This window comes from Meriones unguiculatus, chromosome 10, assembly GCF_030254825.1.
Source record: "Meriones unguiculatus strain TT.TT164.6M chromosome 10, Bangor_MerUng_6.1, whole genome shotgun sequence".
NCBI classification, from domain to species: domain Eukaryota; kingdom Metazoa; phylum Chordata; class Mammalia; order Rodentia; family Muridae; genus Meriones; species Meriones unguiculatus.
The window spans coordinates 68283043-68295369 of record NC_083358.1 but is presented as its reverse complement, the minus strand read 5'-3'; the positions used below and the strand labels follow the sequence as shown (position 1 = coordinate 68295369).

General features: G+C 44.1%; 1 protein-coding gene across 3 annotated transcripts in view; it reads left to right on the top strand.

Moving 5' to 3' along the window:
• Window positions 1-12327, top strand: part of Adh7 (alcohol dehydrogenase 7 (class IV), mu or sigma polypeptide) — a 48778-nt gene that overhangs the window by 20013 nt on the left and 16438 nt on the right. For 2 of the 3 annotated variants that reach the window (XM_060392643.1, XM_060392642.1), the window contains exons 2-8: window positions 1188-1289; window positions 2468-2606; window positions 3038-3125; window positions 3217-3433; window positions 4038-4298; window positions 6112-6247; window positions 8057-8195. In XM_060392643.1, coding sequence (XP_060248626.1) covers window positions 1221-1289; window positions 2468-2606; window positions 3038-3125; window positions 3217-3433; window positions 4038-4298; window positions 6112-6247; window positions 8057-8195 — 1049 coding nt within the window. In that variant the 5' untranslated portion in view covers window positions 1188-1220. Of the gene's footprint in view, window positions 1-1187; window positions 1290-2467; window positions 2607-3037; window positions 3126-3216; window positions 3434-4037; window positions 4299-6111; window positions 6248-8056; window positions 8196-9962; window positions 10354-12327 lie in introns of those variants that run through there. The other variant, XM_021655784.2, reaches the window with a different exon arrangement.

Sequence of the window (12327 nt, the reverse complement as noted above, 5' to 3'; positions counted from 1 at the left end):
TAAGTTTGGGGCCAGCCTGAAGCCTGAGCTATGTAGCAGGATGAGACGCTGGGGGTTTGCCTCTGCTGAGCAATGTTTCCTTTACGACGTTTTTCCTGTCACTGTTAGATGTAAAAGTTTCCCCGTGCCGTCTGTCTCTGCCATTAATGTGGTGAGGGTCCTAGTTCAGGGTCGGCCAGATTATACCATGACTGAAAATACTTTCCTCAGCAAGACAGAGGGTGCCCATTAAACGGAGACATTGGTGACTTTCTGATGCTCATTTGTCTCTAGCATAACGTTTCTCACATTTGATCTCTGTGGAAGGCGCTGAGTCATCTAAAGGGCCATTCAAGTGTTGGCCAACAAGTTGAGAAGTAGCTGGATTTGAATCAGAAAAAAAAAAATGAGTATTTTACATTTTGTTTAATTTTTATCTGTGTGCTTGCTCGCCCGCCCTCCTTCCCCGCCGTGTGAGTGTGTGTGTGTTTACACATGAATGTGCATTTTTGCATGAATATAGGTGCCTTTGTGCCATGGCTCACGTGTGGAAGTCAGAAGCAAACTTACACACATTCTCTGTCTGTCTGCATTTCTCTCACTCTCACTTGCTCGCTCACTCACTGGATATATACTATTTGCACAAGGAAAGAAGCCCTGACTTGGGCTAGGTATGAGAAATGAGGCAGAGATGGAAAGACACCGTCATGCCCCAGAAACACATTCACAGTGCACACGCTTCGTGGTGGTAACGGCTCTATGTCTTACCGCAAGCCGACTCACTGCTTCACGATTGCCGCATGGTTGCAGATGTAAGGGAAGACATTCTCGCAGGCAAATCAGCTGCGTTTTCTGCACTAAAGACTTGCCCTTTTCTAATAAGCAATTCACGGATGGCAGTTGCACTCATATGTCGCATTTGAAGTCATACCAATATACCAGTTTATTGGACGATTGCATGAATCCCAGCCCTTACCTCGTGTCCTGTGTGGCCATAGACCGGTCATTCCATGTGTTTGGCCTGCATGCATCAAGCCATCATATCAGACAAAGATCCACACAAGATGATCTGCAAGGCTTCAGATTCTGTCACTGAAGGAAAACATTCTGAGGAAACTCAGAGTTAGAGGTGCTCTTCTGTGAATATTTCTATGACTCGGGAAGCCTGAGTGTAAGATTAGCACCAGTGATGACGGTTGATCTCGTAGGTCATCAAGTGCAAAGCGGCTGTGCTATGGGGAATGAACCAGCCCTTCTCCATTGAGGAAATAGAAGTGGCCCCACCGAAGGCGAAGGAAGTTCGAGTTAAGGTAAGAAGGAGCTGAAAGGCAATCCAATTAACCCTGAGAAGGCCACTGGTGTGTCTAGCTTCCTTTTAAAATGTTATTTATGTATTTATTTGATGTGTGTGGGTGTTGTGTCTGCATACCACATGCATGTTTGTATACCACACGCATGCCTAGTGATGGAGGAGGCCAGAAGAGGGCGTTGAATGCGCTGGAACTAGACGCGGTTGTGAGGCACCATGTGGGTGCTGGGAATCAAACCCGGCTCCTCTGGAAGGGCAGCCAGGGCTCTTAACTGACTGCTGATCCATCATCTCTCCAGCCCAGAGGTTGGCTTCTTAAAAAATGTTTCCTAACTAATTCTGCCACCAATTCATGCACGTTGTTAGGGAAGTGGTCAGGCTGACTGTGAAATGCACCAATTAACAATGCTAATCTAGCTTATTAAAGAGAATATTGAATTTTTAGTGATGCAGTGTTTGATAGAGAATGATCAATAGTTATTACCAAGGATTGTCTTAAAACCTTCTGGGAATCACAATATATTGAGATATGTATGTATGTGTGTATGTGTGTATGTATGTATGTATGTATGTATGTATTTGTGTAGCTTCTAGAACAGAACCTTGGGTATCATGAACAACGCCAGGCAGGTACTTTCCCAAGGAACTATATCTCTAGCCATATTTTCATTTGTTGCTTGAAGACAGGGCCTTACTAACTGACATAAGCTTACCTTGAATTCACTTTGTAGCATGAGTAGGCTGTAAACTTGGTGATTCTCTTGCCTCTGTTTCCCAAATAGATGGGATTACAGACCTGTGCCACCGGGATCACCTAGAAGATTCTTGATAGGAACTCATTTGTGGCTGAGAAGCAATAGCTTCCTACGGTGCCCCACCCTGATTTTGAAAAGCTCTTCACCTTTGGCTTAAATGCTCTGTTTATCAGGCCTTCATGCTAATCCTTCTTTGATCTCTTCCCTGTAGAAAGGCATCAAGATCCAAGCGGGAAGGGAGGCAGCAATGCTGTAATTCCCTGAAGCAAGGAAACTTAGCCTGATGCTTGATTCAGGCTCAGGCTGTCTCAGCATGATCACTATAGTGTGAGAAAATGATGCAGAGTTAAACAGCACCCCACTGGAAAGCGATCCATCTGCTGACTGTGTAATGGTGTTTATTGCTTGTTTGTTTTAAACACAGATTTTGGCCACAGGAATCTGTCGCACAGATGACCACGTGACAAAAGGAACAATGGTGTCTAAGTTTCCAGTGATTGTGGGCCATGAAGCAGTTGGGGTTGTAGAGAGTGTGGGAGAAGGAGTCACCACTGTGAGACCAGGTACAGAGGCCTTGCTTATGCTACTGAAGGAAGCAGCGCGTCAGGCTTGAGGGGTCAGCCTAGCTTAAGGAGACGCCAGGAGAGCAGATTGTACTGAGTAATTCCAGCTTGTCAAATCTCAGCCTTACCGCTCTACTTTGTGGTACTTATAACACTGAGACTATTTTAAAGACATTTTTGTATATAATATAGTTTCATTTCACACCTGTTTCATCTATGAATTAATTAAATAATATAAGTATTTTTGGTCCTTGAGGTTCATGACTCTCTATGTTTCCAAGGCTGGCCTGAAACTCCCTCCGTAGTCCAGGCTGGGCTGGCAGTCTTCCTGTATCAGGGATTACAGGCACGAGCCACCAAACCCTAAACCCTCTTAGTTCATCTTTTAATGCAAATCGATGGCATCTGACGTCATGTTACTTTCTTTCCAGGAGACAAAGTCGTCCCCCTCTTTCTACCGCAGTGCAGAGAATGCAATGCCTGCCTTAACCCAGAGGGCAATCTCTGCATCAGGAGCGAGTAAGGTGTCATTTTTACCCCGTCCTTTAAGTTCCGCCTCGATAGCTTCTGAACTGAATGAAGTAATGTGTGCATCCGCTGTATCCAACAGTCTGACAGGCCGTGGGGTGCTGGCCGACGGCACCAGCAGATTTTCCTGCAAGGGCAGACCCGTCCAGCACTTCATGAACACCAGCACCTTCACCGAGTACACGGTGCTGGATGAATCTTCCGTAGCCAAGATCGATGCCGCGGCTCCTCCCGAGAAAGCCTGTCTGATCGGCTGTGGTTTTTCCACGGGTTATGGGGCAGCTGTTAAAACCGCCAAGGTAAGAATCAGGGCTAACTAGCCAGAGCTTTTTCCTTCCCACCTGACAACCTCTCAGAAGAGGATTTTCCTAGAACCACAACAGTTAGATGAACTGCCAGATGAACTAGATGGAAAATAAAAGGGGCGTGGGGAGAGCGTGGAGGGAATCAAAGTAGAAATTGGATTTGGTTGTTTAAAAAAAAAAAAAAAGACAACATATCTTCAAATGACTCAGAGAGTAAAGGTTATTCCAACCAAGGCCGCCAGTCAAAGCTAAGACCTAAAACAAATCAGCTTGGCTTTGTGCAAAGATCAGAGGTCTCCGTGTTTGTCTAACCCTCCTGTGAGAGCAGAGGCTTATGGGTAGGGCCAAGCGGGCTATAGAGGCTGCTGGCTGCTGGGTAAACCTTTAGGAAGGACTTTTGTTAATCTGGCAAGTGTGCTTTCCTTTGGCAAATACCTCTTTTTCTCAGACATTCTACTTCTAACACCTTTTGTCATCTGACTAAGTCATTTGAAGTCCTGACCCTAGTCATGGCAATTCTCAGAATTTGGTGTGCCTGACACTGAGACTACTTTGCGGGTTTCACTGGTGACCCTTAGAGGGACTTTTATCTCTACAGGTCACCCCTGGCTCCACCTGTGCTGTGTTTGGCCTGGGAGGAGTTGGCCTGTCAGTCATCATGGGCTGTAAGACAGCGGGTGCCTCCAGGATCATTGGAATCGACATCAACAAAGACAAATTCCAGAAGGCCCTGGATGTAGGTGCCACAGAATGTATCAGCCCCAAGGACTTCACCAAGCCCATCAGTGAGGTGCTGGCTGACATGACAGGCAACACCGTTCAGTATACTTTTGAAGTTATCGGGCGTCTGGAAACCATGGTAAGACTCAAGATTCAGGGAGACACAAAGTACCCAAGCTTCAAGACGTGTTCTGGCTAAAAGTCATTTTTGCATTGCTTTATTAACAATCAACATGTCTGTGGCTCAGGCCACAAAGCACAGGACTGGTGAAATGGTTCAGTGAGTTAAGGTGCTTGTCTTCAAGGCTCACGAACCGAGTTTGATCCTCAAGACTCATACGTAGAAAGAGAAAACCAAATTCCATGAGTTTATCCTCTGACATCCACACACATCCCATGGCATGTGCTCACCCATTCTCATGCCCACACAAAGACAAATGCATGAAAGTTCAATTAAAAATGTAAGGATAACCACATAGGAATTTTGCCTAAAAAGTCGAAGTCTTAAGTCAATTTTGCCTGACCATGTAAGTCTCTTATCACGCCATTTTCACGTAAGTAGAGGGCAAGGAGTCAACCTGTGGACCATAATTTCTCTTGCGTATGTGGAGATCTTGGCAACAGTGATTCCATCTCTTGAATTTGCAAAGCAGGCTGAAGAGGGCAGAGGAAAGGTTGGTTTTTCTAAATGTGATCTACTGCCTCTAAATCCTTCACCTGAGCTTGGCTTATCACGCACAGATAACAGACTTCAGCACCCTGATTCACGCCTCCCATGGGGCACTCCAGTGCCAGGCTTTACAGAGTTCTTGGAATTATAAATCCCTGGCCATGAGGAGAACATGGAGACTTAGAAAACCAAACAAAACCAGTTTTGCTCATAACTACACTATGGATAAAATTTGCTCTGAGGCATTTGGTAATTGAGAAGAGACCTTCAGTTCATCATCGCCGTCTCATCCCTTTTTTGGTCTCACCTAGAATTTATCCCATAGCAACTGAAGCATTCTGGGTTGTACTCTACAAAGGAAAGAGCCAGCTACGTTATGAAGTCCATTGGTTCTGAGGTGGTACTTGCGGCAAGTGCCGTCTGAAGTACGCTGTTGATGCTGCCTACTGAATATTTAAAAGTGTTATTTGTAGCTCAGTAACCAAGTGGGTTCCCTAGTAAGGGGAACAGGGACTGTTTCTGACATAAACTCAATGGCAGGCTCTTTGCCCTCCTGCTCCTCCCAAGGGAGGAGCAGCCCTGATAGGCCACAGAGGAGGACTTTGCAGCCAGTCCTGAAGATACCTGATAAAACAGGGTCAGATGAAAGGGGAGGAGTTCCTCCCCTATCAGTGGACTTGGAAAGGGGCAGGGAGGAGATGAGGGAAGGAGGGTGGGATTGGGAGGGAATGAGGGAGTGGGATAGAGCTGGGATACAGAGTTAATAAAATGTAACTAATAAAAAAGTGTTATTCAAGAATAAGTGACAGAGCAAATGACCAAACACATGGGTCTACCCTCAGAGATACCACCAAGAAAAGAAACTCCTTTGCCTCATAGCTTAGCATTTGATTTAATTTTCAGACAAAAATTTTCAGATGTTCTAACTGACTAATTCAATTTCATTTAGCTCAAATAAGCTAGGGCTTATCTGAAGTGCTGATGTGGTTATAAAAGTCTCACAAGGATCTCCTTCCTGATGTTAGTCGGTAATGGTCGACTAAGTGTACTAACAATCACAGCTACGCTGGCCTCAGGAAAGTTTACTATGCATCTGAAGAGGCATATGCCCCTAGGAGATGAAGCACTAAGGACTAAGGTTGCATTGAGACTTTTTGAATCAAGCAGGAAGCCTGGGGGCATAATTTGATTTTGATTCTAACTACTGGAACTCTGGCTATGTGCTGGTCATTCCTGAGCCCATGATCTCCAGAAACAACAGTCCCCTTCATCTGAATCTCAGGTCAATGCCCTCTCATCTTGCCATATGAACTATGGAACCAGTGTGGTGGTTGGTGCTCCGCCGTCAGCCAAGATGCTCAGCTATGACCCAATGCTGCTCTTCACTGGGCGAACGTGGAAGGGCTGCGTCTTTGGAGGTGAGAGTGGCTGGGCCTTTGGACTGCGTGTAATAACTTTGCCTTTCCTGCCTATCAAGTGAGGGAGACTTGTGTTCTCATCTCCTCACCCTCAAAGCACCTTCCAAGGATGAGTGCTAAATGACCCCAAGTGGAGGTATGATAGCAATCACACAAAAGATGACTATCTGTTCTTTATGTGACACAGAGCCAACAGCAGTGGGCAATTAGATCACTACCTGCAGCCCCTGTCACCCAAAGGCATGAATTAAAAGCGTCAGATGTGTCTCCACTGAGATGACTTCTGAAGCATAAAATTCTCATTGCTTCCATTGTTCTCCATACACCCAAGAACACTCACTCATGAAAGAGAAGTTGCTGTTACTCACGAAGACCTTGGCAAAAGTTCTGTGCTCAGAGCCTAAATAAGTGAACAGATGGGGTGTCACATTTTATAGGGACAGTTCAATTTCCCACCAGAACAACCAAGAAGCAGTAAAGATGAGTCCAGAATCAATCACTTTCCTGTAGTAGATAGTACATTAGCAGGTTCAAACCCCACCCTCAGAGCCTGGTTCTCTGTTACCTTCATGCAGCATGGGGCATTTCAGAGGCACGCCTCATTAGACTGTCTTATACCGTGAGAAAGGGTAACCATCTGAGCACCTGCTGAGAGTATAAAAAGAAGAGAGGTGATTGCTCTTGGATTAGAGAAGTATATAGTTTGTTGGAAAATGCAAAACAAAGATATTAAAGAAATAATATAAAATTGGCACTGCTATTGACATTAACAGACCAATTATAAGAGGAGTCATTTAACGTTTATTTTATGTTGACAGTTTCACATAGGGCTGGGGAGGTGGTTCAGGGACAACGTGATTGCTGCACAAGCCTGAGGACCCAAGTTTAAATCCCCAGACTGGGGGCCGGTGCGCAGGGGGTGGAATCAAGAATACTCAGGAGCAATTGAATCCTTTATGACTGTTGCCATAGTCTTTTCTAGTGTCAGCTGCATTTCTCCCATAGTGAAAATGACTTAGTTGTATATTTACAGGACAACATCCAATATTGGATATATTATTAGGCCTTCCAATTTTACAGAACTCTGAGGAACATGTGCCACAGGTAGGCAGCTAGCTACGAGTCTGTGCTGAAGAAAATGTCCCACTGGAGACAGAAACTTAAGTGTTGTAAATATAGTTTATTTAAAGTTATTAGACTAGAGGAGATTACCCTGAGAGAGACAAAGAGGAGGAGAGGTATGAAGACCAGTTCCCAGGACACATTAGAAGTTTCAGAGACATGAAGGATTCAGGAGAGAGCTTCTCCTAGCTGAAGTAGGAGATGAACTGTGATGATAATATGAGCAGAAGCAAGTGAGCAGAGTGAGGGACAGGAAGGATCAGCCACCAAGACTTCCCAGAGTACACATTAGTTCAGAAATCATAGTCCACCACTGAGTCAAAATGACGTGTGAGTGTGTGTGTGTGTGTGGGGGGGGGCAGGGTACCCTTGGCCAGAGCTGAAACATCAGCGTGCCGGAGTGTGAGTATATGTAGGGTGAGCGCGCAGGAGAATGGGCGGTACTGGAAGCAGCAACTGCGCACGGGAGACAATTCTGTCTGTGGTTCTTACCACACAGATGTGGGGCAGCTGGAAGGAGACGCAGGACTCGGGAAGGGCTTTGCCAGCCTTTGTTTCTTAAGATGGGAGAAACACGGCTCATTTGTACGGTGGGGGATGGCAATAATGCGTAAGAGAAATGACACAAATATAACGCCATAAAACGTGAGGGTTACCTAGTAAAGTACACAGGACCTTTACCCACAGGTTGGAAGAGCAGAGATGATGTACCCAAACTGGTGACTGAGTTCCTGGAAAAGAAGTTTGACCTGGGCCAGCTGATAACCCACACATTGCCTTTTAAGAACGTCAATGAAGGATTTGAATTGCTCTATTCAGGGCAAAGGTATGTGTGGTGACTTTTGACTCCTTTCGCATGGTATACGTTTAACTTTCCTTCCATTTTTATTTTGGATTATTTAAGCTAGCCAGGTGAACGCAGCTACTCAGTTCTTTCTATTCATAGAATGGCATCTCTACATGAGCTCTTTAAAATCCCCTGGGCTTCAGTTTTTCACGTCCGCTGGATCTCGTTGGCCGCTTTAAAAAAAAAAAAAAAAATTTAAAGCTGCTAGAATCCTCAAGTAATGCCACAACTAACTTTTTTTACAGTTCCCGAAGCTCTTATGCAACTGTGCTTGTTTTCTGAGTCTTGTTTCTCAGATGTTATTCTTGCCAGATTCAGCTGATGAAACAAAGGTTGCAAAAGGCAAATAAATAATATCTGATCTCATGGGAGTGGTGTCAGGGTGTGCTGTGCTCTACGCAGGCCAGACTTCTCACCCAAAGCCCCGCAAGCTCCAGGTAAATAGGAAGTCCTCCTCCAGGTTAACAGTGAGTGCTCCTGGCATACCCCTCCTCTCTGCTGAGCACTGGGCAAGAGCCAGGTGGGATGTGAGGAAGTCAAATTTCAGCTACTCTTTTCTTATGAATCTGTTTTGGAGCTGCCTGTGCGAACGAGATAGACGGCACTCATTGGCCCTGTAAATACTGAGTATCTACCATGTGCAGTGGTTTTGGAGGCTGCCTGAAACAGGAACTAGCATTTCTTTCCAATGTACTTTCTAGCCTGGTGCGGTCTACGGAATCATAACATTACATATGTATGTTTACATTTTAATTTTTAAACAGGGGAACAACGAATGGCTTTCTACCAGAAAAAGAAATGTCAAAACTCGTTTATTTACATAAAGAAATCTGGTATTTTAATATGGTTTGAAAACAATTACTAATTGTTTTCCAAATAAGCAAAATTACTTTCAGAAATCTTATTCTCCTATCTCCCTGCCAAGTGACATTTGTAATCCTGAGCCTCTCGGTTTCCATGACTTCCTGCTCAGAACCCCCATAGTGTTCCATTCACGTCAGCCTCACCAGGACAATTCTTTTCTACACCTAAACAGAGAATGGCATGTATTCTGCATCTTCATTCTGACTGCTGGCCAGTGTGTCCAAGGCGAGGCTGAGCCCTGCAGGCAGCCCCTTCTCCCCTTCTCCTGCAGGCTCTCTCTTCTTCCCCTGCCCAAGATCTTTATCCTGGCTCAGTCTGATCATGGCTCTGTACATATTGTCATAGTTACCTAGCGGGCCTCCTGCTTTCTGCGCTCCAGCCCTGGTCAGTCCTTCAGTAGCAGATGCATTCAGGCTGTCCTTAAATATCAATGTCTTGGGGTGGTTTCATGACTGAACTAACACCCACTTTAATTTACTAAGTTGTCTAATATCTGGTAACTAAGAATGCAGCACCACTCTTCTAAGCCCCAGACAAACTCTGAGACACAGGGAAAGTGGGTCTCTCCTGCTTCTACCATCTCTGGGGCATCAAGAAATCTACATCCTCTGGATTGTCGTTCCTGTTCTCCCCACTGCAGCCTTAGTCCTGTGTTTGCTGGACACTCCTTCCTGTTAGTGGCTGCAGTTAAGCACATGCTTCCAAAGTCAGCTCAATACCCACACATGTTCCCTTCCAGAATGCACAGAAGGCATGAACCTCAACCCAACTAACTTTCCCACAACAGAACCAACCATAATAGAAAGGAAAGCCTTTCTTGACTGAATAGAACCCCCCCCCCACACACACACACTGACTAAAAGCTATCATTTTCCATTTCAGCGTTCGGACTGTCCTGACATTTTGAGATCCAGAGGGTTGGGTGTTCTTTGCTGGGTGACTGTGACCTGAAGCCTCCTTCCTGACAAGGACCTCTGACATCATGAGTCTGTCTGAGAAATGCATGCAGAAGCAGATTTGGGGAGGATATAGAAGCTTTATAGAGTTTTCTAAACCTTTTTAAGTTTAGTTTAGTGGGTGCCTAGGCTCAGCAGAGTAAATATTTTAATTTGTGTTTCCTAAGGCTATAATTCTATATTTTTATAAACATATTCTTGGATTTCCACTTGTTGGAACAGGGACTGTTTTCATCATTTTACCAGTTGTTGTGACTTAAAACAGACTCAGCATGTAGAGGTGCAGTAAATACATGTTTATAGAAATACATTTCAAACCTGAATGACTCATTCTTTTATTTTTTTTAACAGAAACACTTTTAAAACATGTCATAAATTAACTTGAATTAACTTGCGAAATTGTACACATCACTTGATTAGATCAAGAAAGAAAATTGGGAAATTTAAGGGAAGGGCACATTTTTCAATGATTAACTTGAAGAATTATCATTATGTAACTTTGTGACCTGGGACCAGCACAACAGTGCCTGGGGCTATTTGTAAGTGTGTATTCATAGAAGACAAAAAGTCTTAGGATAGCAATTAAATATGAACCATAGTGATAATCACATTGTGATACTTACCACAATATTCAGTTCAATAAAGTAGAATGATAAGTCAAGATACACAGCAGCAACTATATTTAACATGAAGATGCTTTTAGTTTGCAGCATGAATAGGTATCTGTCTGTGGACAGGTACATACATACATATAACATGTGTTAAAATTTCATTACGATGTGCACCAGGCTGACCCAGGATAGCCTCAAACTAGGATTACCAGCATGTATACCTGGCTGAATGTTCTTTTATTAAATTTTTATTAATTACACTTTATTCACTTTGTATGTACCCACAAGCCCTTCCCTCCTCCCCTCCCGATCCCACCTTCCCTCCCCCTTCTTCACAATGCCCCTCCCCAAGTCCACTGATAGGGGAGGTCCTCCTCTCCTTCTTTCTGATCTTAGTCTATCAGATCTCATCAGGAGTGGCTGCATTGTCATCTTCTGTGGCCTGGTAAGGCTGCTCCCCCCTCAGGGGGAGGTGATCAAAGAGCAGGCCAATCAGTTTATGTCAGAGGCAGTCTCTCTTCCCATTACTATAGAACCCACTTGGACACTAAACTGCCATGGGCTACATCTGAGCAGGGGTTCTAGGTTATCTCCATGCATGGTACTTGGTTGGAGTATGAGTCTCTGGGAAGACCCCTGTGTTCAAATTTCTGGTTGTGTTGCTCTCCTTGTGGAGTTTCTGTCCTCTCCAGATCTTACTATTTCCCACTTCTTACATAATATTCCATGCACTCTGCCCAACAGTTGGCTATAAGTCTCAGTGTCTGCTTTGATAGTCTGCAGGGCAGAGCCTTTCAGAGGCCCTCCATGGCGGGTTTCTAGCTTGTTTCCTATTTTCTTCTTCTTCTGATGCCCTTCCTTTTTGCCTTTCGGGATGGGGATTGAGCATTTTAGTCAGGGTCCCTGGCTGAACGTTCTTAATAAAAAGTTACACAAAATGATTTGTAGTGACAAGCTTGTGTGAAATGAGCAGTTTTGTTTAATTGTTGAGGTTTTAATGGTTTTAGAGTATTGGAGTATCTGGAAACAAAATGGCTCATAAGGAAAAGTTGAATAGGAGTAGCAGAAAACAGATATCTACATAAGGACATAGTCTAGGTTGAAAATCCAGGTGACCATGAGCCAAATACACGATAAATGTTTTCCAATAAAATGTGGCCTGAACCCAGGGGACAAACACATGCCTTTATTTTTTCCAAACTCATTTTAGAAACTGTGTTTCTCTGAGAGCAGAAGCAGACAGGGACATACATACAAACCAAAACTGTTAACATACATGCCTAATAACACATGAGGAAAATATCTCAGTGGGGCACTGGAGAGATGGCTCAGTAGTTAAGAGAGCAAGCTCTTCCCAAATTCAGTCCCCAGCACCAATACTGGTGGGCTCAGAGCTGATCTTAACTCCAGCTCCAGGGCATCCAGCACACTCCTCCAGTCTCAGGGACACCTGTACTCATGTGCACACACCTCCTCACACACGTATTTTAAAATAATATTTTTTAAAAGAAATTCTCAGTAGAATTTTATAAAAATAAAATATTGAATCCTCTAAGATAAAAGTGGTTCTATACTCTATTTTTAAATTGGGTTATTTATTTTCTTGATGTTCACATTTTTAAGTCCTTTGGATAATCTACTAATAAACCCTCTGTCAGATGTTTAATGGGTAAATGTTTT